Here is a 25,454-nt window from a genome sequence, read left to right as displayed (position 1 = left end):
CATATCGTTCCTTTCTAAGGTTGAATAACATTCCACTGTATGAACAGACCACATTTGTTTTCCATACATCCACTAATGGGCATCTGGGTTGTTTTCACTTTAGGGCAATTATGAATAAGGTTGCTATGAACATTGGTGTAGCTGCCAGTTTCTTGTTGTACATAGTTTTAATTATTAGATTGAAGAGTATATTAATGCTTTATTTTTCACAGTTCTTTTACATATGGCATTTGAATACAAACAATCACACACACAAAAAAAAATCTCTTACCTGTATAGAGCTGGTAGCGAGTGTTTTCCAACCCAAGGAGGTAGTTTATCATGGTAGATTTACCAACACTCCACGGTCCAAGGAATAATACCATTGGCTTAGAAGTAATTTCCCCATCTGTGGACAACAGGACATAAAAATGAAAATAAACTAGCACTGGTTCTTACTATAGGAGTGGCACTATTCTCTAAAAGCCCCCTACATCCTTGGCTGTCATCCAACTCAGTTGCGGGATTCTATACAGATCAAAGTTTGTGCAGCAATCAAGAGCAATTACTCATGGGCCGGGGATTTAGCTCAGCGGCGCCGCCCCTGTCTCACAAGCCAAGGTCCTGAGTTCAATCCCCGGTACCACAAAAAAGCAATCACTCAGTTAAAAGATGCCACAAGCCCTTGTTTTGACCTTGCCCAGATCCTTGGCACATCTGCCTATTCCAGAAGGAGGAAGTGAATTCAATATACACTGGCTCAAGCTCTCAAACTGAGCAAGGACTCTTGGTTAAATCTGGAAGAGAACAGTTCATACAAAAGGAGGATAGAGCTTCCACATAGAGAGGTTGAAACTCTGCTACTGGACCGAGAAAGAGAAGAATGGATGTGGAAGCAGCGTACACAATCTTGGACTACCTGGAATCCAGCCCTGCCCTTCCCCAGCTCCGAAGCTCTGCTCTCCCTCTTCACTGGGGCTCTCCACATCCCGACCTTACACTTAGCCTAATTCTGGGCTCTAGGACCAGCCTAAACACTAGCCTCCAAAGTTTTCACTCATGACAAATGTGCCACTATCCAAGACCAAACAGTAAACTGAGAATCCTTGGGTTCTTAGACCCCGCATCCATGCTCCGAGCCTGCCTGGATCACTGCAGCCTGGATCCCTAAGAAAAAAAAAGCAAACTTCTCCGGGACTTTGAGAAGTTGGGACAATAGAGCTTTCTAAAATACTGGAAAGTTTTCTAGTGCTTTCAAAAATAGGGATGTAGTTCAGTGGTGGAGTGCTTGCTTAGCATGTGAAAAGAACTCAGCACCTCAAAAAAAGAGAGCAAAGTCAAGGAGGGGAGGTTAGGGGCTTCCGATTTGGGATGTGGTCCATCTGAAGAAGAAAGTGGAAGAGAGGAGGACAGGAGGAGGAAGTGAAGGAGAGGAGAGGAGGACTGAGCAAGACTGTGGTCAGCCTTGCTGTTCCCTCTCAGTAATTATCTGAACAATCAGCCTGGGATAATTGAGCACCTGGATTCTCCAGACCTCCCTGCTTCCCTGACAGGCTTGTAGACCTCCTTTTTTTGTTCTTTTCTTTTTCCAGTACTAGGACTAAAACCCAGGGAGCATTAAATTATATCTTCACCCCTTAAAATTTTTTTTTTTTTTAGTTTTGGTTTTTGTTTATTTTTGTTGTTGTTGTTGTTTTGGTACTGGGGATTGAACTCGGGTCCTTGTGCTTGCGAGGCAGGCCACCGAACTGCTGAGCTAAATCCCTGGCCCCTGTTGTTTATTTTTTGATACAAGGTCTCACTTCATACTCCAGGCTGGCCTTGAACTCATGATCCTCCTGCTTCAACCTCCCAATCTGCCCAAGGTGGCCTTGAACTTGCAATCTTCCTGCCTCAGTCTCCCAAGTAGCCGGAATTACAGGTATGTGCCACCACATTGGCCTTTTACATTTATTTCTTATATTTTAATTTCTTAGCTCAAAAATCAGAAGTCTAAAAAAGCATACAATGGAAAACTCTCATCCTTGCCTGGATCATAACACTGCCTCTATAGGTAACTACTGCTGCTGATTTCTTTCTCCCTTACCCCCCCACCTGTGGATTCAGTATCTTACTGTGTTACCTAGACTGGCATGGAACTCCCAGGCTCAAATGATCCTCCTGTTTCAGAGCAGCTGGGACTACACACACTCACACACACACACACACACACACACACACACACTACTGCACTTGGTACCAGTGCTAGTTTCGTATCATAGTATTCCAGACACCTTGTGCACGTATAAGGTATCTATAGACATCCTATTCCCTATCTTTTTTATACAGAGAGTAGTATCATATACTTCCTTTTTGGTGTTCTGGTTTTCTTTCTCTGGGGTGAAGCCAAGTCCTAGAAGATGATGTCTTGTAAAACACACACACACACACACACACACACACACACACACACACACAGGAGAGACGGGAGAGAAACCCATCTGATCTGACTGGGGGCAGGCCCAGGGCAGGAGTCCCTGTGTATAGCCATAAATACTTCACAGAAAGCTTCTTTACACAGACCTTGGTGACACCAAGGTGGACACAGGACCTGACAGTGCTAAGACAGAGCACAAACAGGGCTTCCCACACTGCTGTTCCAGCTCTCCACAGCAGGGGGCATTGCGGGCATATGTTGTCAGCCAAGAGCCTGGGGGACGGCAGGTCAGGCAGGAACTGGTGAGAGACTAAGGGAGAACAGCCAAGTCCAGAAAGTGAGCCAGGAGCCAGGCAAGCCCTCACTCCAGAGCGCCATTCCTGGGATGGGCAGCAGCCTCCTGGCCTCTGCTCCCTCCGTGTCGGTGCCTTCTGGAAGGGGCACACCACTTGGTGTCGGAGCTGGGAGAGAAGCCAAGGACAAAGGACAAAGGAAGCCAGTAGGAGACTGTGTAACCTCACACCTCTGCTTACAAGAAATGGGATGGAAAGGAGCGGGACACAGTAATTCCTAGGAGAAGAAACAGAAGTCACAGTCCTCATCCAGCTGTGTGGTTTAGGTAACCCAGCACTTCCTGGGCATCAGGCTCCCTTCAATGAAGCTGAAATAATATATACGTTATAATACTCCATCCCCTCTCTAACCATTGAGAGAATCAAGTGAGATAATATGGAAATACCCAATTAACACAGGAAGAGATCTGTGATGTCACTTACAATTGAAACAGCAATAAGGCCAGAGAGGGCACCTCAGTGGTACAGCACTTGCCTAGCATATTCAAGGGCCAGGCTTCCATCCCTAGCACGATCAATCTACCAGTAAAAATAAATGTCCTTGCAAAAGCTTTAAAAGGTGAGTAACAGTAGCTTGGGATGTTGCTCAATGGTAGAGTGCTTGCCAGCATGTATGAGTTCCATCCCCAGTAACACAAAAATGAGTAACACTTAAACATGACACCACTCTGGGGGAACAAGAACTCTCATCTATCATTCTTGTGAGTACAAAACAGTATATCTAAGGCAATTTGGCAAGAACTATCAAAATGTTTAATTCCGATGTTCCATTTCAAGAACATATCCTACAAATACACTCGCATAAAATAAATGATTATAGTCATGTTTGGAACTTTTTTTTTTTTTTCCTGGTGCCGGGATTGAACTCAGGACCTTGAGCTTTGCAAGGCAAATGCAGCACCACCAAGCTAAATACTCAGCCCCTGCAACATTTTAAAAAATGGAAAATGGAAACCATCTTATCATTTCTCAGGAGAAGACTAGTAACATAGAGATTGGTGCATTCACGTAAGAGAGAACCAGGAGAAGGCTTGAGGAGGGAAATGGGATAAAATAAAATAAGATTTATTTTAAAAAGAGAGAGAGAACCAAGTAGCCACAGAAAGAATAAGAGAGACCAACACATGCAACCATGCACACATGTACATGTACCCACGCATGTTTACACAGTCGGCATAATATAAGCCCAGTTGTGTAAAAGAAAAAGATAAACTTTACGTTCACATATGCAGAAGAAATGTCAGCAAGCATTCACAAGAACCTGTAACAGTGGCTGTCCCTGGGAATGGAACTAGAGAAGATGGAGATCAGTGAAGGAATTTCTAGTTCAAACACAGTAGTATTTGAAAAAAAAAAATTTGCAGCAAGTATGTCTTACTTTTGGTATTTTGAAAACCAATTTATTTATTTTTTATTTTTTATTTTTTATTTTTGGTACCAGGGATTGAACTCGGGTCCTTGTGCTTGCGAAGCAGGTGGTGGAAAGAAAACCAATTTTTAAAAGAATCCAGGTCCAAGAGAAACTGCTCAGGAATTTTTTGTTTGTTTGTTTGGGGGTTTTTTTGGTACCGGGGATCAAACTCGGGGTTCTTGCGCTTGCAAGGCAGGCGGCAGAACCGCTGAGCTAAATCCCCGGCCCTCAGGAAGTTTGATAAAGGGTAAGAGAAGATTCCAGGCCAATCAGAAGACTGAAATATGGTGCATTAAGTGACTAGGAAACCCTTGAGGGCTCTTGAGCACATGGATTGAAGTTGGCATCACTATCCTGAAAATCAAAGTCTGTAAAATGCTTCACAATGAAATGCTATCTGTCAAACTCTCACATAGTACTGAGCACGACGTGTGGGCTTCACAGGACTGAGGTCACTGTCCCATCCAACTCCGCAGGAGACCTACCCTTAGCATCCTTGTGCATACTTCTCGTGGAGCCTGTGAACCTGTGTGGGCACCATAGTGGGTCAGAGGTGCAGCCCCCAACTCCTGAGCCATGCTGTACCTGTGATCTCATGCTGCCGAAGCTCATTGTACTTGTAAGACTGCTCCAGGGGCTTGATGGATGTATGGTAGATCTTTCGAAGCCGCTGCAACACCGCTAAGTGCAGAAAGGGGTGAGCAGGGCAGGATCAGACAAGGTAGCTTCCAGGTGGCTCCTTCACTGGGGAGCAATCTAACGACCCAAGTGATTTTACCTCTGCCTGGGGAGGATCAGGGACTGTTTGCAGCCCAGAGATTATGTAATGTCATGGAGAGAGCTGGTCCACATCACAGTCTTCCGAAATCCTCAAACCAAAAGCATTCCTGTCAATTCCCACAAAGCTGCCTTAGCCATTTTTTTAAACTTCTCGCCTCCTTCCCCATCTGAACAGTATGTCTGAAAACACCAGCTCAGCCCATAGCCTGTCTAAAGGCTCATTCTTTTTGAGATAAGAATTCAATCTCTTTCCCTCTGCTCCCCACTTCAGCTTGCCCTGCCCCAGGCCCAGAGGGCAACGGGACTAGTTACTCAGCAGGTCTGCAGCACGATCACCCTGGCCCTTGCACATACTGCACTGATGGTGATCCTAAGAGGATCCAGACATTCCCAGGTATCCTCCGGGGAAGCACAGCCCCAGGGAACAGTGGAAGCTGCTGGGTGTCTGCACAAGAGAATGGTACTTGGGACCCAGGGATAGGCTAGGGAGGCTCTAGCCTTCACTCTGCCCTCTGGTTCTGAGCCAAGAGCAAATCGCTGCCTTGCTCTGAGCTTAACTAGCTTGTTGGTTTAAGAGGAGACAACAAGCATTACTGAAATTCTTGGGTTATTATTAGGATGAAATGAAACATAGAAAGAGATTTGCAAACTAAAAACGAAAGTAAATGGGATGCATTGTTATTAACGACCTTCCCCACCAGAGCACTGAGGCTGGCACATCCTTCAGGTGGCAGCCCTGGAATTTGCCCTGAGCACTTGCACAGGTCCCTCTGATTGGTTCACTGTCCTCCCCGCTGACCTGCTTTGGCCCTGCTCACAGATCCCCCTCTTGGGGCTCCCCATCTCCAGGGCTCTCTCTTCCCTGTGGGCCCCTCTGGCTACAGGCTCATTGTGCTCTGGCCCCAAGTCACCTCTGAGGCTCTGCCTAGCTGCCACCCATGGGACTAGCCCGGCCTGTCTCCCTCCTCTGCTTACCGGAATAATCGTCAGCCGGCTTGTCCTCGTTTAGCATCAAAGTCCTCTCGATGTGGGAGCGGTCCCTCATTGGAGCTTCTTCACTCACATCCTCTGTCTCTTCTGCAGAGAGAAGCAGACAACAGCATCAAAGCAAAGTTCTGAGGCTCATAGGAATGGAATGGGGCTGGGTTGCAAGTAGGTGCTAAACTAGCACCAGCTTGAACTGAACTGAGTTCTGCCTTTAGGATGCAATTTGAAAATCCAATCTCAACCTCCAAGCACTATTATCATTTGATTTATTCAACAAAATACTGTACCTCTACTACATGCCAAGAATCAAGCATCATGCTAGAAATACAACGGTACCCTCACAGGAGGAGCTTCTCTGCTAGGGACCCGTAGTAGAATCAGTGGGAGAGAGCTGATAAATGCTCTTTCAAATATATTATAATGGCCAGGGACTGGTGCCACCATGGGCATCTGTATCTCATCCCACAGCAACAGGCACCCACAACGGGCTCTAGGCAAACAACTGACCGATGGAATAAGCATCTTATCAGGATCACATGGATAGGAGACTAGGGAAGGGGCTGCTGCAATGCATTGTGTGTGTTTGTGCATGTGCATGCGCTGGAGGTCAACTGTCCTTCTGACCATACAAACGAGAAATGCCCATGTGCCACCAGCCCCCAAGCAGAGAAGTTGGCCCATATCCAAGGACCTCTAAAGTTACAGCCTTTTCTAGCCAGGCTGCCTGCTCAGAGGATGGGGTGGACTTAGACCTGTGGAGCACAGGAGGGCAGTACCAACATACCTCCTGTAGTATCTCAGGAGATCAAACCCAGGCAGCCCCAGACCCAAAATTAGGAGGAACAGAGAAAGGGCAGGAGCATACTGATTGCAGCCCCATCCCCTTTATGGAGAGTGCAAGCACCTGGTAGAGAGTACATACATTATATTCTGCAAGAAAGCTATGTGGGAAAGTGAACACCTGACCCCAGCCTCCATCCTGAAAGTCTGACTTCTGCTCTGGCCATTGACAGAGATGAAGACTGAGGAGCCTGAGCAGCCCCCACATCAGATACACACCTAATACTGCCAATACCTTGGCCCCATCCTATGCCGGTCCCTTCTGTTTCCTAGTCCTTTGACAACTGCTTGGCCTTAGGTGAACATGCAAGGGACATTGGTGGTCACCGCCTGAGTTATCACAATCCTAACCTCTCAGTCCCAGTTCCCTGGGCCTCCTATGAGAGGTCTTCAAGGGGAGACACAGGTACTAGGCCACAAGGTGATCACAGAAGTTGCCGCATCCCTCTGGACCCTCTCATCTGGTCCCACACTGAGGATAAGTGGCTGAGGGGCCGCTCGAGGGTGCCTCCCCAGGCCAGTGCCCCAGCTGGAGCCCCACCCAGCAATCTGGGACTAGGCAGAGGCTTTCCTGCCCACCCCATCCCAGTCTGTCCCATGACATACAAGACTTCCATGAAGAATGTGGCTGCCCAAGGTGCTGGGGATGCCTTAAGGAATTAATTCCTACCCTGAGGAGCAATTATGGGATTCCCCCTCCCCCGATGTCCCTCTTCGGGCTCCTCTGCCTCAGAATCTTGTGTCTTGCCACCCTTAGACCCTGTATTCGGTTCTTCTGTGCCGAGCTGAGCTCCTTCCTCCTCGTGATCTGTGGTTCCTGTTGCTCCTTGGAGCTCCCCAGCCTCCTCCGAGTCCTCCTCTTCTTCTGAGCTAGCCCCGTCACCGCTGTCTTCTCCAGACTCTTCTTGGGATAGAACTACTCCTTCCTCGTCATTTCTACCTTCTTCTCCATCTGCTTCTTCAGAGGAGGCCTCATCAGAGTCCTCCACAGGCATCCCTGGCACGGGGGCCTTAGGGGAGTGACCCTTGTCCGTCTCTCTAGGGTTGGAGCTCTGCACACCCCCAGTCTCTTCACTGACCTCTGCGGCTGGGCCAGCCTCCCGGATGGGGCCTGGCTCCCCCTGGTCCTCAGACCCTTCCCTGGCTTCTGTGTCCACATCAGGTTCCAACTCTACTCCCACAGTTGCAGCATCAGGGGATCCATCTAGCTCTGTGGGCTGGTGATCAGGCCCTGGGCTGCCCTTGCCTTCTGTTTCCAGGTCATGGACCTGGGGCTGGGGCTGGGGCTCGTCTTCAGCCCCCTCCCCACTTTCTGTGCCCATATCAACCTCTGACTCTTTTCCTGCAGATGTGGCGTCTCCATCTAGCTCTGTAGGCTGGTCATCAGGCCCAGAGATGCTCTTGCCTTCTGCTTCCAAGGCGTGGGTCTGGGGTGGGAGCCGGTCTTGAGCTCCCTCCCCAGCTTCTGTATCTGGGTCAGCCCCTGACTCTTCTGCAATCACTGTATCACCGTCTTGCTCTGTGGGCTGATGATCAGGCCCTGGGCTGCCCTCACCTTCTACCTCTGGGATGTGAAACTCTTCACTCTCCAAGCTAGGAAAGGCCCCCATGGCTTCAGGCTCTGGTGTCCCTGCTGCTGCTTCCTGCTTGGGACTGTCTCCTTGGACTTCCTCAACTTCTTGGGGAACCTCACCACTCCCTACTTGTCCTTCTGTCTCCCCACTGACAGCTGCTGTGGGGCGCTCCAGCCCAGCCTCCTCCTCTCCTCCTCCTCCTGAGCTGAGCTTTAGACTGTGCTCTTCCACAGGCCCCTCATCCTCTCCTACAGGAAAGATGCCTGACCCTGATAGGCCCTCCTCTTCCTTCCCAGGCCCGGTAACATCCCCAGGTGGAGCTGATTCTGCAGCTGAGGCATTGGAGAGGCTGGCATCAGGCTCGGAGCCTGGGCTGGCGGCAGCGGGAGGGGCCCCGGCGGTGGTTTGCTCTGAGCTCTCAGCCTCCCTGCTCTCTGGGCAGTGAAGGAGCAGATTCTTGTCTTGAAGGGCCGCATCTGCGTATAGCACCCTTTCTTTCTCCTCTAGACTTGCGTCTCCAGCAGAGAAATGATTCTCCAACAAATTGCCAACATCTTCTGTGCCACCCGAAGCAGGGACTTGCAGTTCTAAATGATTAGAACATGATTGGTCAGTTCAGAGGGTTGGCACTTGTTCTGCCTCTCAAGAGCCTATATCAATTAGCTTCCTCTCCCAGGAGTGTGGTGTGTGACCGATATGCAAGTGCTGTACCTCCTTCCCTGGGTCTTCACTACCACCTGCCTCCTACACAAGATGTGGGGCACATGGACCAGGAAGCTAAAGGACTGGACAGCTGTCCACTGCTAAGGGAGTTAGCAGCTGCACTAAGCTGAGAGCCCCCACACCCTGGCCCTGACCTTCGAGTCTCCCCACTAGGTCTTAATGACTGTGTATGGATGGAAACTCGGGTGAGCCCTTCCAGCCCTGCATCAAACTTGCTGATGGGCATATGCAGGCTGGCTTATGAGGAGATACTTTAAAGATAGGACAGATGCTTGTACATTCCACCCCTTGTCAGTTCCTAGAGTCATTAACCAGCAGGCCTCGAATATTGCTATCAGCAAAAGGGTGAAAACAGGTGTTTGCAGGCCAGATAATCTTAGGTTACATGGCAAAGTACTTAGTGGATTACTTGTGGCTCTCAACCTTATTAAGTCACACACCTAACCCTGTCCCCTTAAGGGCAGGCATTTGCTGGCCTTGCTACACTAGATTTTAGGGGACAGGGCCTGAGGAGGAGATATCCAAAACGAGCAGGATCTGGGCTTCCTACTGGCCTCAGCCAACCTCTTCCAAGGGGATCCTTTTTTAAGGGCCTGGAGTTTACTGAGAGATCACAAGGCACAGGAAGTGCAGAGCAAGAGAATACAGGAGCTCAGTATAAGCCAGAGACCACTACCAAGGGTCAAATTTAATATTTCTGGAAAGTGGGTGGGGAAGCAAATGTTGGACCTATCCCTTCTGCCCACCTGCCCAAACTGAGATCTGTTCCAGGAAGCCTGCTGTGACAGTACATAATCGTGGAGAAGGGAACAAGAGTCCTGCCTTCGAGGGTCTGAGACAGTCCCCCTCTGCCCTGATTCTCAAGGCCTTTTTCTCTACCTCTCTTCTGGGTACAGGCATCCCTCTCCCGGGCCAAACTTGGTGCTCCTGTTTCTGCCTCGCATGAAGAAAAGCCCTTCTGGGCTAAGTGCAGTGGTGCATACCTATAAACCCAGCTACTTGGGAGGCTAAGGCAGAATGATCACATGTGCCCAGCCTGGGCAACCTAGCAAAACTGTCTCAAAATTTAAAGAGGGATGTGGATGTAGGTCACTGGTAGAGTGCTTGCCCAGTATGTGTGAGGCACTGGGTTCTATCCTTAGTACAGGGAAACAAAGCAAAACAAAAAACAGCCCTCTGGATCAGGGTGCCCCACCAATTCTCAGAAAATTGGAGTGGGGAATGGATATTTTTTTGTAAGTCCCCGTAGATAGCCAACCTATGTCAAATTCACAAGCTTTGGGGCCTTTTTTTTTTTTTTATAAAGGAGTTCCATATCTTAATATATAAAACTCCTCAGAGCACTTTCACATCCATGACCATTTTTAACTTCCTCTTTCTATCAGGCAGATTTTAGAGCCAAATTAGTGACAGTCATTGACCTACCCCAGATAAATGGCCACTAGGTGACTAAGGGGTGGCTGGAACCCAGAACTGCCAACTCCTTGTCCATGACATGTTCAGGGGGTATGAGATCTCTTCCCATGGAGACCCAGCCCCTGCCTGCATGCACTTTTTCCCAAGGCTCAGACCTCTGGCTCCTGGATGGCAGCAACCATCTTAATTCTGTGCTCCCAGGCCCAGGACCCTACCTGCCCCAAAAAAGTGCTAGAGGATATTTGTTTATTATGTGGATACCAGTAAAGGTGGGGAGCTGGATGTTGCTCATCTAAATTTTTTTTCATTACCATCTAACTACCAGCTTCTTCCCTTGTATCTCTAGCTTCCCAACCCCACCCTGGAGTAGAATCTGTGACAAGAACTTGAAGAACTTGGGTATTTTTTTGTTTTTGTTTTTGTTTCTTTTTAATTTGGTTTAACCAAAGGAGACTGATAGTCTTCTGAGGAGAGACAGAGGAGAGAGAGACAGAGACAGAGACAGAGACAGAGAGAGAGAGAGAGAGAGAGAGAGAGAGAGAGGGAGGGAGAGAGAGGTAATTATTCATTATGCCAGGCAAAATAAAACACTGACTTCATCTCACTTAATTTACTTAATCTCACTTGTTTCTGGAAAACAAGTTACTGCTCACATCCCTGTTTTACAGAAGGGAGAATGGAATCAGAGGCACTGAGGGACTTACAAATGTCACATAACTAGTGGTTGGCTGAGACCATCTGACTTCAAGGCTGCACAGGAGACTACTCAACCTCTGAATGGAATTTTCACTGTTCAAAACACGTCCAGGGACCAGCTCCCTCATCATTACTTGGGAGCTTGCTGAAGAGGTCTGATCTCAGATCCCACTCAGAATCCACTGATCAGAATCCACACTTAACGAGATGCTTGGGTGGTTCATTTGCATGTTAACATTTTGAGATGCACCGACCTATACCACCCATAAGCCTGCCACTCGATTTGTGGTTCTCACCACTACCTGTATGTTGGAATCACTGCTACTTGGTCCCATATTTTCTCCCTTCCTTGGTGGTTCTAATTTAAATAGTCCAAGGTATAGCTCCAGCATCGTCTTAAAGAGATTAAAACAAAACAAAACCTTTGGTAATTCTAACACACACAGTTGTAAGACACTGCAACTGCTAAACCAAATAATCCTGACCTCCAAGTTTTGCTCACAGACCTTCATCATCAGGCAGGTGCCCCGTGGGGGATGCCATGTTGAAGTGGGTCTCCCAGGATGTGAAATTTGCCCTTGGCATAGCAGTGATGGTTGAGGTGTGTCTTCTGGGGAATCTCCTTATTTCCATAAGTCCCTGCTGTCCTGTGATAATGATCATGATGACGATGATGGCAACGATGGTGGTTGTGGTGATGCTGATGATACTGAGCCAAAAGGACTCTAGGTTTGACCTCCTTTAGCATTCCTGATGCTCTCAAAATACCCTCTGTCCTGATGGGAATGAGGACCTCAGGGGTTGAGAGTTTACTATGATCTTCACACTCCCATCAGTCCCACAGCCTCAGACATCACCCTGGGCTCTATTTCTCTGTCCTCCCTCCATCACCAACCAAACACTCTGATTTTGTTTCTTGAGCGCCTCACTTGTTCCAAGACACTTTCCATGGACACAGGGTAACGGAGTTGCCAAGGGCTTGGTGAGTCTAACTGGAAAACAACAAGCTCTGGCCATTGGTCTATGGCTCTCAGACCAGAGATCCTTCCACTCCCCTCGGGGTTAACACACCAGGTCCCATAAAGCTCCAGTTACATGGAAACACCTAGTGGGAGAGGGAGGTCTAAACAGCCTGGAGTTACTGTTCCTCATACTTCCTGCCTCCTTGGATAATCTGCCCCACTGTTTAAAGGGTCAGGGGTAAAAAGAAATTCCATCTCCTGGCCTCTCCCTAAAAGTGCCTTCCTTCAGTCTGCTTTCCATCAGTTTCTCCAACCTCCTAATAAGTCTTTTTATGCCAACTTTTCACTCTGCCAATCCACATGTACAGGGTTCTGAACTAGATTCTATCTCATCCTCACTGGGACTTCAATTTTCCAAGGTACTGTATTTTTCATGGTGTTTTGTTTTATCTTGTTTTGGTTGTTTTTTTTAGACAGGGGCTGGCAATGTAGCCCAAGCTGGCCTCGAACTCAATCGTCCTGCCTCAGCTTCCAGAGTGCACCACCACACCCGGCTCATGTTCTTAATTCTTTGTTCCTCCTCACAGCTCAGAAAAAAGGAAGGCGCATCAAATAAGGATCAGACACACCCCGGCTCATTCTTAATTCTTTGTTCCTCCTCACAGCTCAGAAAAAAGGAAGGCTTATCAAATAAGGATCAGACACTGAACAAGGCTCAAGATGTTTGCTCAACAAGGCTTTCAGCAGAGCTCCGTCACTAGGGACAGTGCATCTCTTCTCAAGCACAGATTCCAGGCTCTGTGATTGGGCCAGTGTGTAACTGTGCATTTCACAAGGTAATTCTAAAGAATACCAACATCTGAAACCCTCCATAACAAGCCTTCCTTGGCACCAAGTGCCAGGGAGCTCTGTCCTTATGTTGAACCTGGTGACCAAAAAACTAGAGATTAGAATTCAAGAGTTTTTATTTTGTTGACCTACTTTAAGCCCACCTCACTGTAAACTCCATTCCACCCTGTCCAAGTCTCTGTAGCAGACATTTATAACAAGGATCAAATGAGTCTATTCTTCGTATGACTTCTCAGCTCTGTGAAATGAAACTACGGAGTCCAAAGTCACATGTAAATAAAATACATTTGACCATTACTCATATATAATTTTGCAGTTATTTTATTAGTCATCAGTAATAAAATCCCATAAAAAATCTATTTCCAGGTTTGCTCTTGGATCTGAATGTCCTAAGGGGTCAGGACCCCCAGCTTTGGAGTAGAGAAGAGTCCCAAGTCATTCACTGGCTGCCCCTAGTCCATGCATCAGCTTCTCACAAGCTGTCTCTGAGCATCTCAGAACACAGTCTCCACACAGCAGCTGCCTGACCTTTCCTTTTAGATCTTGTCTCTGAACACTCCTGGGCTGGCCAATGTGTGGCAGCAGCCTTTTCCGCTGTCTCATTTTTCTTCTCTATTCTTCTCTTCTCTTCTTCTTTCTTCCTTCCTTCCTTCCGTCTTTCCTCCTTGCCTTTTTTCATATTGTATGACTGCATTTATTTGGAATCATTTTTTTCTTGACATGATTCTACAGAGTAAATGTTTACTGCTCAGCCTCCATATTCTTCCACTTCTTAGATGAAGCCTTCATCAGACAACCTGGCAGAGGACCAACACCCATAAAGGCCTCAGCAGGAAAGTGCCTCCCAGAGGAAATGTTGTCCGCATCCTTCTAGGACCTGGGACCCTCTCTGGCAATTTTTTTTTTCCAATAGTAGGGATCAAACTCAGGACCTTGTGCTTGCAAGGCATGGCCATTCTTTTGACCCTTACTTCTTCCCTAGACAAGGATGTCTGGGATTCAGTGAAAGAACCACTCTTGGAGAGTTTCTTTGGCTTCCTGGTCAAGTACCTAACGTCAAAGCTGATCCCACTAGGACAACTAGGCCCTGGCTGGACTCTAGCCCCTAAGGGATCCATCCAGGGGATAGAATACAATGACAAAAGGAGCAATCAGAAAGAACCTTGGAAGATGGGGGTTAAGAGAGACCATCTCATAGACCTATAGTTTGATTTCACTAATGAGCAAACCCCTCAAACTCTGAGAAGTGCTTGTGCCAAGGCCATTAGGGCTCACTGACAGCAGCTGTTTCTAGAACACAGCTGCTTATCATCTCTGAGTACCCAACTTTTGCCCAGCAGCAGGCCATGTCCCTAGCTCTAGCCCCACTTAGCCAATGAAAAGGGCTACATCTGCCTTGAGATAGTGACTTCTTAGCCCACCTGCTACTTCCACCCTTTAAAAAGGATCATTACTGTAATCCCAGCACTCGGGAGGCTGAGGCAGGAGGATGAGTTCGAGACCAGCCTGGGCTACATAGTGAGTTCCAGGTCAGTCTCAACTACGTAGTGAGACCTTGTCTCAAAAAACAAAACAAAAAAAAAATTGTTAAAGACTTCAACACAATTATTTTTAACCCATAAAATAGAAAATTGACAGAAAAACTTTACTCTCTACTCCACCCCAAATTCCAAGGAATTCTTGATTTGAGAGGTACAGCAAAAAATTGCTAGAAATCCTATGACCATCTTATCATGGAGGCCTAGAGGATTCATGAAGGTAGATACTTGTTTATTTTTGTTTTTTGAGACAGGGTCTCACCATGTAGTTCAGGCCAGCCTTGAACTCGCTATGTAGCTCAGGCTGGCCTTGAATTCATAGCAATCCTCCTGCCTCAGCCTCCCAAGCGCTGGTATTACAGATATGTGCCACCATCCCCAGCTGCTTGTTCAGTTTTGAAAGGCAAATATCTTTGGAAGAAACATGACATTAAGTCCTACCTCCTTTGTGTAAACTGAATAATAGAAGGAATATTTTGTTGAACACCCAGTTTTTCCAGAGATAAGCACAGAGATCTCTGCAGGAGTCACTGCAGGGCAATAACTTCCTTCCTTTGCCACATCTTGTAGGCTGAGAAAGCTCTTGGCCCCTCACTCAAGGTACTAGTCTCTCCAAGTGCACCCAGAAATTAGGAGAGCTGGATCTGGCTCTTGCTGTTTTACTAACCCGCTATAGGATCTTGGGCTGCACTGTAGGCCACCTGTATACAGCCGCTTTCACCCATAAAATATCAATAATAATAATACCTGCTTTAGCAACCCCCTCCCAGCATATTAAACACTGAATGATGTTCAAAAGCATTCAAGAGGGCTAAGGATGTAGTTTAGTAGCTTAGTGGTGAAGCACTTGCCTAGTATGTACAAAGCCCTGAGCTGCATCCCAGCACTACAAAAAAATGGGGGAAGGAGGCTGGGGATTTAGCTCAGAGGTTCTGCCATCTGCTTTGCAAGCACAAGGACCTGAGTTCAATCCCCAGTACCAAAAAATAAAAAGTGTGTGTGGGGGAAGCATTCAACAAATGTCGGGAATAATAACCATTATTTCCTAAAAGAGCAAAGATGCCTGGCCAAATCCCAAATTCACTGAGTGACCAAAACAGAACTAGTTTTGGATAAAAGCCAAATCAGCTTGCCCTCTTTCTGTTCCTTTCGACACTCTAGGTCTGTGAACTTAGTCAGGGGCCCAGGACAGGTCTTTCTATTCCAGGTTACTTCTCCCCAACTACCAGTCACAAGCAGCTCAGGCGGAAGCTGCAAGATACAGTGGGGGTAAACCCCCCTCCCCTCTTGTGAAGAGGCTCTGGCTGTCTGGTGACAAAAAGGCTCCTAAGACAGGAAGTACCCCAGAGGTCGAGTTTTTCCTGTCGGGCCCAAAATTAACAACTGTGAATATTACCTCTACCAGCCCTGACTTACCCAGAAATATCCAAAGCAACAGAAGGCTTCCCTGTCCCTCCACCTCCACATCCCAGGGCCTTCCATGTAGCCATTGAGGTGAGGTGACCCTGTACTTCATTCACCCCAACACAAATGTACACTTGGGAATATTTAGACAGACCCATCACAAGGGCCACATGTTCAGAAGCATTCAAGAGGGCTAGGGATGTAACTTAGTGGTGGAACATTTGCCTAGAACAAAGCCCTGAGTTGGATCCCCAGCACTACAAAAAAAGAAGGGAAAAAACGCATTCAACAAATGGCAGATATGATAACCATTACCACCTGTGTCTGAAGAGGGGTGAGGGGTGAGACAACCCTTCCAAAGGCAGAGAACAGTTAAGAGTCCTTCAAGACAATGAAACAGCAACATACTCAGAGAGGCTCTCAGCAGTGCCTCCTCATCCTCATAATAAGGGATGCATCCATGAGCCCTTCAGAAACACCTGTGGCTTTGAGAATGCTCTGTGCAAGCTGCTCCAGTGGAATTAAGGCCAGTGTTTTCAGAACTTTGAAAAGCCTCACAGAGGGCCAGCATATGACCCTCTCTCCTCAGCCACTGTCTGTAGCTCTGGCAGTGGGCAGAGCAGGTGAGAAGGACCACACACAGGACGCCAGGTAACCAGCACCCTGCACCACTACCGCCTGCTCTGCTGACGAGGTGTCCTTAGCAGCTCTTTCTCCCATCTGCCATGAAGACCAGGGAAGCCACCGGTTCCCGCTTCTACTCAGTGTGGGTGGAAGAGGAAGGTCAAGCCAAAGGCAGAGGCTGGCACAGCAACGGTAGAGATATTCTGCCCTGGGTGCTCTGGCTCACAGACCCTTCTGGAAAAATTTCTGTTCAGACATCACGAGGCCAAGCTTTTCCACCTTCTTCCCCAGAGGATATCACCAAATCCACAACAAATGGACTCTACCTTTGGGTCCTTACATGCACAGCCCCAAATCTCAAGTTGTTGTTTATCCCTATGGTTATTTGTGTATTAGAGATTTCTAGAACTGGAAATCACTGTCCAAGGAGGGATAAGAAGGAGCCAAAATTCACCCAGTGAGCTAGGCAAAGCCAGATTAACAAAGTCTTTTTTGTTTTGTTTTGTTTTTTGAGACAGGGTCTCACTATGTAGTTGAGACTGACCTGGAACTCACTATGTAGCCCAGGCTGGTCTAGAACTCACAGCGATCCTCCTGCCTCAGCCTCCCAAGTGCTGGGATGACAGGCATGCACCACCATGCCTAGCTAACAAAGTCTCTTGATTCTTCACCCATTTTTCACACAAAGGTTCCCAAACGAATATGCTCTCCTTTTCTCCCTGGTATTTCTGACCATTTGATGCTCCCATTTCATTTTGTCCATGGGACTGGGTGCTCCTGGGCCAGCTCATCCAAGGCCTCCAGACAGGGGCTATGCCAGAGGCACCCAGAGTGGATTAAGGTCCAGCTAGTTCACCAGCAAAGCTCTGTAGAGGGACACTAAGAAGGACTGAGGTGAGATTCAGGCTGCTGGCCCATCATAAGGTCAGAGGTATTCCTGTGGTCCCTATCAGAATGTAGGTAGGGTCTCACTATAATCACCAGGAGACAGAGGATAGTTGGTTCCAGGTTAGCTGTGTGAGATTCTTAGTTGTCTGAGTTCAGGAAAAGAGAGACCACAGAATTTGATACCAGAATCAGTATAATCACTGGGGAAGATAAGAATCCTTTTTTTGTTAATTGATTTTTTTCATTAAGTTTATTGGTACTTTTTAGGTATACAGTACAGTTACATTCATCATGTACCATTACATGATGTATCTTGGTTCTTATCTTTTCCCCATTTCCCTGCCTCCCTTCACCACCTCCACTGGGAAGGGAAGAATCTTGCCTGTGGTTCTCCATGAACAGTGGAGACTCTCAAAGTCTCTACAGCAAGGCAGGAATGGTGGCCCATGCCTGTAATTCCAGCACTCAGGAGGCTGAGGCAGGAGGACCACCATGAGTTCAAGGTCATCCTGAGCTATGCAATGAGTTCAAGGCCAGAATTAACTACATAGCAAGGCCTTGTCTTAAAAAAAGAAAGAAAAAAAGAGCGGGGAGGAAGAGAAGAGATGAGAGGAGGGGTAAGGGAAGATCAAAGCCTCCGTGGCAAGTCTGATCATTACCCTGGATCTCACCCCAGAACTTAGAATTCCACAGGCAAAGTAAGTCTAGCACACTTGGCCCCCCTGAGGGGTCCCCTTCAGCAAATCTCCTGCCGGTCCTAAGAGCAGCTTTGCCAGAGCCTCCAAGCAGCCTGCACCCTCAGACAGCCCTGTGAGTTGTGGCTTTCCTGGGTAGGTTGTGGCTTGTCCAGCCCCCTTAGGCCAAGCTTCTAAGGCCTCCCACAGAACTTCCTGTCTGGACATCCTACCCCTCAGGCAAAGTCTGGTGGGTTTACAGTCACCAAGAGCCTGGACTCTGTGCTTCCCATCTCATCTATTCAAATACTGAAACCCAAGGAGGCTCTTGCCACCAGGGAGCCCCTGGGCTCTCACGTACCTTTCCTTTGGCAGCTTCACAGCCACACAGAGGGCCAGGGCAGGCCATCCACTCCTTAGTTCCCACAGGGCTGCCCCTGGAGAGAGGAAGGTCAAAGCCAAGGGCAGGGCTAGATTAAGTGCACATTCCACACTCACTAACCCAGGCTGACCTTCCCTGGTCAATACTAAAGGCCACACGAGGCCACCCTCAGGCTTTATTTGAGCAGCTCAGCAGGCCAGGATCCCTCTAAGGATCCCCTCAGCCCTCAGCTGAACAAGGGTCAAATCCCTGCACCAAAGCTTGAACAGTCTTGTATCGGTTTCCTAGGGCTGCTACAACAAAGTACCACAAACTTAGTGGCTTCAAAGAATATAAATTTAGCAGAGTATAATGACACATGCCTGTAATCCCAGTACCTGGGAAGCTGACAGTAGAATCATGAGTTTGAGGGCAGCCTGGACTATATAGCAAGACGTTGTCTCAACAAAAGTCATTTTCTCACAGTTCTGGAGGCCAGAAGTCTAGAAGGAGGAGTCATCAAGGTCACACACCCTCTGAACACTGTCGGGGAAGACTTTTCCTACGTTTGTAGCTCCTGGTGCCTGCCTAGCAATATCTGACTTGCAGCTGCCTCCCTCCTCTCTCCTCTGTCTTCACATGACCTTTTCTTCTGGGTCTCTCCTCTTCCCATAGGAAAATCACATATGTAAGGACTACTCTCTTCCACTAGAAATTCATCTTAATATCTACAACAACCCTACTTCAAAATATCACAAATGTAAGGTACTGAGATTAGGACCTTGACACATCTTTCTGGGGGACACAATTCAACCCATTCTTTATGGACCACCTTCCTGAAAGGCCTTCTTGCTTTCCTATAGGTCTCAGCCTCACTGTTCACTTTTGCCCAGTGTATGCTCTTCTTTTCTTACAGTGCCTTCTGCTTCTTATCCCTATAGGACACACAAATCCCACTCTCTGACCTCAACTCACTCATGTCTACAACTGCCTACCCTGAGAAAAGTAACAAGGCACAGAATCTGCCTTTAGGTGGTGACATCGGTAGGGGTACATGTGATACCTGTTCTCCCTTCTAGGTTGACATCTTCAGGACAAGGGCCATTCCAAGTACTTCTTTAGGTCCCCACAGGGTCTAAAAAAAGTACCGAGCATAAAGACTCACACCATTAGTGCCTGCAGAATTATTCATGTGTGTGTGTGTGTGTGTGTGTGTGTGTGTGTGCGTGTGTACATTAGGGGTGAACTCTAGGTCCTTTTGAACTCTAGGTTCATTGCACTGAGCTACATCCCTCTTCCTTTTTTTATTTTTTACTTTGAGACAGGTCCTTGCTGAGCCACTAAGTTGCCCAGGCTAAATACATCTCGCAGTGTTCCTGCCTCAACCTCCCAGAGTGCTGGGATTACAGGCATGTGCTACCACACCCACATGCAAAATTATTCTTTAAGGAATCAAGTCCAGTCAGGGTGAGTGTCCAAGCAGTCCCCAAGTGCTAACCTCTCTTCCACTGCTCCCCACACCTGGCTAATTTCAGCTGCCACTTTAGGGCTCAGCCTTAAGGACAGTTCCCTACAAGTCCCACCAACTCCTCTGTATTAACTTAGCTGTGTTTACTCTACGTTCCCATAGCATCTGTAATCCTATGACACGGAAAATATCTGACAATAATGAGCCTGCTTTTCTAGTCAGTACTTCTCCACATGGGCCTTTCGCAAAAGGATGGCAGAGGAGCTTAATTAAAAGCATAATTCCTGAGCCTATTCCTGAGACCTTCTGTACCATGCTTAGGGGAGCACTGAGGCCTTGGGAGTCAGCCTTTCTTTGCGGGGGTGGATACTGGGGATCAAAGTCAGGACCTTGTGCAGGCAGGTGCGGTCCACGGAGCTAAATCTCCAGACTGAGAAGTTAGCCTTTTCAACAAGCTCCAAGGTGATCGTCACAGACACTAATAGCTGGCCCAACAACCATCATCCTTGGACCTTGACAAGAAATCAACCTACATCCATCCTCCCAGAGACCTAGCGGCTGCAAAAGGTGGGACATACCTGTACAAGACTGCACCAGACCTACCCCACGGCCCTGTTTCAAGTTATGGTCCATCTCCAAGGCCCCCAGCTAGGGCTGAGGCTCATCAGCCGATTGCCCTACAGCCTGAGGTACGTGAGGTCCACGTGCCTTGCTACCCTGCCAGACAGCAAAGGGAAAGGAAGAGATGAAAGTAGGAGATCTTTGCAGAGCCTGCCCATGGGTAGAACCCGGTGGTCAGGCAGCACTGTCCAGTGGGATACAGCTGGCGGGGGGGCAGCTATGGAGACTTTGGAGGAGTGCAAAGGAGTACTCTTGGAGGAAGAAAAAGAAAGGAAGCAGCCAATAGAAATCAGGATCAGGAGCCCAAGTTTCCTTCCCTAATCAGCAGTGGCACTTACAGTAGAAGCAGTGGGACTTTTCTGGGTCTTTTGCATCAGTAGTAAAACAGAAAAGGAAAACACCTACCCTATCCACCTCCCAGGCTTCATGTGTCATTTCCATCTCAGCCATCCCTCCCATGCTCCTGTTCATGCTCCACACAGCGGAGGTGTAAACAGCAATACACTTCCACCTACCCTCTCCAGCAGCTCTTATCTCATGCAAAGGAGAAGCCAAAGACCTATACTGGCCAAGAGGCCCACACCCTGGCCCTTCCCCTCTGACCTCATATCCTCTCACACATCATTCTGTTCTATGTACGGCCAACCACCTGGACTCACTCTTCCTTGACCGCCACAGACACCCGCTCCTGCTTCATTGTGTTTACTATAACTTCCACTGAGCACGATTTCCCCGGAAAACCGCCTGGCCACTCCCTCCCCTTCTGAATCTTTGCTGCAATATTGCTTTCTTCGTAAGGCCTTCCCCAGCCACCCTGTGTAATATCACCTCCTAGTTACCCTTCTGCATCTCCTTTCTCTAGTTTACTTTTCTCTAGCATATCTACCACTTTCTAATAAAGCACATAATTTAGTTGGATTCTTGTCTGTCAGTGACTCTGTATCCCCAGCCCCTAGAACAACTATTTGGATAGATGGATAGGTAGATGAGTAGATGGGCAGACAGGAAATGGATGGACGGATGGATGGATGGTGAGAAATGGAAGACCTTCCCTCAACTCCATGGTAAAAGAGTTCCCAAAGACAGGAGAGAATCGGGATTCGGAAGCAGAGAAGTACATCAAGCTGTACATCCTCAGGAGAAGTCATATAACCTCTCCAGGCCTAGTTCTTGTGTGATTAAAAGACCTAGGAAGAGCTGCTATCAGCTTATCACCAAGTGATGATGAATGAACTGAATTACTGAATTGGCTTTTCCCCTTAAAGACATTAGGATCTGATTGAAGGGGAGACGAGCAGGTAGAAAGAGACCTAACCACCCAGCAGCAGAATCTTAGCATCTGAGTTGCTATGTGGACCCCATGGACTTCAGTTAGTTGCTGGGGATAAAAGGGTCATGCAGGGTGGGGCACTGCAGGAACCAAGCCAGGTGAGTGAGGGAACCAGTGGCTGTGGTTAGTGGGGTGAGACAGAACCAGTCAGAAGAGGGCCCAGAATGCCAAAGTACCAAGGAACACTGGGTTCTTTGAAGCAAGCTTCCATAACCACTATTCAACATTTCTGAAAAATTTTGAAGACCTTGCACTGAGGACAAGTAGAGAACAGTCTCCTCACCCTGTTCCCCTCCAGAACCAAGATGAGACCAGAAATCAGCTTGCAGAACTATTTAGACACCCAAGGCTCCAGTTTGGGGTCCCCGTTATCCACAGCAGGAAGACCTACCTATTCTGCCCTTCCAGTGAAGGACCTCTGCCACAGGAGGCAGGAAAGGGGCTGTAAAAATAGGAATCTCCCAGAAGAGTCACTGAGAAGTTTTTGAAAAAGACTAAGAGGGGCCTCTATGTCCAACAATTCTCCTGCTTAGTTTCTGCTGTACCCAAGGGTGGAGATCTGTCCGGCTGGGTACACGGGACTCATATAGAAAGCAAGCTGGCCCTGAGTTTCCTGCTTCTAAGTCCTTGATCTTTGCATCACACAAAGCATCTGGGAACCATCCCTCCCTCTCTACCTCAGGATCTGCCCCCTCTAACTTGGTCTGCAGCTGAGATGCACCCAGGTAGCCACCCTCCTCCCAGCACTAGCACAGGCTCCGGGAATTCTCTGCCCCAGCCAGCTGTCCATACATTCATTCAACACATTTGCCCTGGGTGTGTCAGCAGAACTCCAAATTAGGAGACCAGGGAGCGGGGAGGACTAAGGAAACAGGTGCCACCACTCCCTAGCCTAGGAGAGAGATAAGAACTAACATTCAGAGTCAGCAATTGTGAGACGCCTTAGAGTCCAACACTAAGGAATTTTAGTGGATTGAATGATGCCTTCCCATCGTATCCACTAAGAGCATGAGAACATGATCTTATTTGGAAATAGGGTTTTAAGGGCTGGGGATTTAGCTCAGCGGTTGGGTGGCCTGCCTTGGAAATAGGGTTTTCGCAGATGTCATTAGTTAAGATAAAGTCATATTTGGGGCCAAGGATTTAGCTCATGGGCACTGAGCCTGCCTTGCAAGCACAAGATCCTGAGTTTGATCCCCGATACTGGAAAAAAAAGATGAGGTCATACTGGATTAGAGTGGGGCCTATATCCACTGTCCTCAATTTCCTTATATGACAAGGAGAAGACACAGACAGAGACAGACACAAGTAAAAGTCCATATGAATGCAGAGATGGAAATTGAAATGATAAAGCTAGAAGCCAAGGAACACCAATGATTGCTGGCAGCCACCAGAAATTGGATGAGGCCAGAAAGGATCCTCTCCTAGAGCCTTCAGAGTGAGTGTGGCCCTGCTAACCCCTTGATTCCAGACTTCTAGCCTCTAAAATTCTGACAGAATAAATTCCTGTCATTTTAAGCCATTAAGTTTGTGGTAATTTGTTATGGCAGCCACAGGAAAATAATATAGGAACCAACACCTAAGCCTGGTTCCATTAAATCTTCCCAACACATTCTCACACTAAGCCAGTCATGTTTTCACCAATCCCAAAGCCCCAGTCCCTGCCCTACTGTCCTGGCATCCACTGAATACTCTGAAATTCAGCTTGAGCCCCACCCCCAACTGCAAAGCTCTCCAACAACTGCTCCCCTTTCTCTTCACTCACGAGCTACTTATTTTTAGCCCCTGATTCCATCTGCCTTATACGGTTCTCTATTCATCTCATGAACATGGATTATCCTTCTCCTGGTTTATAAGCTCTCTGAGGACAAAGAATCCCAAGGATTATAACAGCCCTGATCAGGACCAGAAAGGTTGATGGATTCCCCTGGTCAATCGGGTCCCATACTTGAGGAAACCAGCAGCAAATGTCAAGCCACAGCATACATTCAACAAGAAGAACCTGTCATTACTGTCACAATCCTTTTAATCTTAAAAAGTATCTGATATCAAAAATCTGATATCAAAAAATATTTTAAGCATCTGATAGACATTTTCTTATTTTACTCATGTAACAGCCTCATGCTGTAAATAGGACAAGTATTATTGTACCCGTTTTATGAGTGAAGAAACAGGTGTGAGATGATAAGGGGCTTGGTGGCTAATTTGTGACAAAACCAGCCCTTTCTCAGACCCCAAGACCTGGTGATACACCAGTCTGGAAAGGAAAATGAAGCAGGAAGACAGGAGAAAGAGGTCGGATCACCAATGGACTTCTACTATGGTCACCACTGTTCCAAGCTTATTCTACTGGTCTCTGCCTGGCTAGGTCCCAGAGAACACTTCTAGTCTTTCAATCTCCTTAGGTAAGTGCAAGAAAAATAAGTTATCTCATATTTGACACTTGAAATGAAGGTAGGAGAAATACAGGGAGGACCAAGCAACCAACATACTGTCTAGAGGCCAATATGTCTCTGGTAGACACAAACATATAGGGAAGTGGTGCCAGGACCTAAATGATGTATCAGATGCACATCAGAGAAGTATTTGCCAAGGGAATGGCTTTGTCAAGCCTTCCCTACTGCCATCTAGGGAAAATCTACAGGAGACAGCTGGTGGGCTGGCCTAGGTCCTAACCCCATGGCCACTTGGAAGAGGACCAAGGGCTGCAGTTTTGGCAGCAACCAGTTGAGGGAGGGAGCGAGGGGGCTTCCAAACCCCAGGGCTCTCCCCTGGCTTGGTTCTGGGCTGAGCTCCCAGCACAATCCACTTCCTGCAAGCCCAGAACTCCAGGTCAGGCTTTGCGTACACCTGTCTGAGCTCAGAGAGCAGTTCCTGCTCTAGAAGCATCCAAAAATATCTAAGAGAGAAAGGGGAAGAACTAGCTGGAAGGGGAACCAGCTAGAGTCAACCTAGAGTATGTAGAAGGCCAAGGAGATAGCCACTTGGCTTCATATTCAAGGACCTTCCCAACTGGCCCCAACCCATCAGGGTGGCCTCATCTCCCCCGAACATGAGCTTCACATTCTAGCCAGAGCTGGTCTCTGAGCTCCCCCACCTCCTGGCTCTGAACACTATCTTCAGATGTCTCTGCCTACACAAATCATCTGCTCATTCATTAGACATGGTTAAATGCTATCAATGAGCCAATTGCTGTGCTGTTAGTGATCCAATACAATAGTCCTCCTTACCTGCAGGGGACACTTTCCAAGCCCCCCAGGGAATGTCTGAGCTATAATGAGTAACGAACCCTGTATATTCTGCTTTTCCCATGCATACATACATACCCACAATAAAGTTTAATTTATAAATTAAGAACAGTGAGATGAACAACAATAATACACTGTAATGAACATTATTTAAAACTTAATGAAATATTTACTTCTGGAATTTTCCATTTAATATTTTCAGAACATGGTTGGCTACTGGTAAATGAAGCCATGGATGCAAAACCATAGATAAGGTAGTCTATCTTACAAGCAAATTAAACAAAAAAGCAGAGCCTCTGTCCTCTCAGAGTT

The 25,454-nt window shown here is 47.5% G+C and overlaps 1 protein-coding gene across 8 annotated transcripts in view; it reads right to left on the bottom strand.

The window, feature by feature from the left end:
- Nucleotides 1–25,454, bottom strand: part of Srl (sarcalumenin) — a 52,793-nt gene that overhangs the window by 5,123 nt on the left and 22,216 nt on the right. For 6 of the 8 annotated variants that reach the window (XM_010644072.2, XM_010644071.2, XM_010644074.2 and 3 more), the window contains 3 exons: nucleotides 5,915–6,016; nucleotides 4,745–4,840; nucleotides 272–388 (listed from right to left, as the gene is read on the bottom strand). In XM_010644072.2, coding sequence (XP_010642374.1) covers nucleotides 272–388; nucleotides 4,745–4,840; nucleotides 5,915–6,016 — 315 coding nt within the window. Of the gene's footprint in view, nucleotides 1–271; nucleotides 389–4,744; nucleotides 4,841–5,914; nucleotides 6,017–7,436; nucleotides 8,928–18,475; nucleotides 18,499–25,454 lie in introns of those variants that run through there. The other 2 variants (XM_019210644.2, XM_010644075.3) reach the window with 2 other exon arrangements.

The sequence above is a fragment of the Fukomys damarensis genome, unplaced genomic scaffold (assembly GCF_012274545.1).
Source record: "Fukomys damarensis isolate Sample0158 unplaced genomic scaffold, DMR_v1.0_HiC HiC_scaffold_34, whole genome shotgun sequence".
Lineage (NCBI taxonomy): Eukaryota > Metazoa > Chordata > Mammalia > Rodentia > Bathyergidae > Fukomys > Fukomys damarensis.
This window is presented reverse-complemented; position numbering and strand designations above follow the sequence as displayed.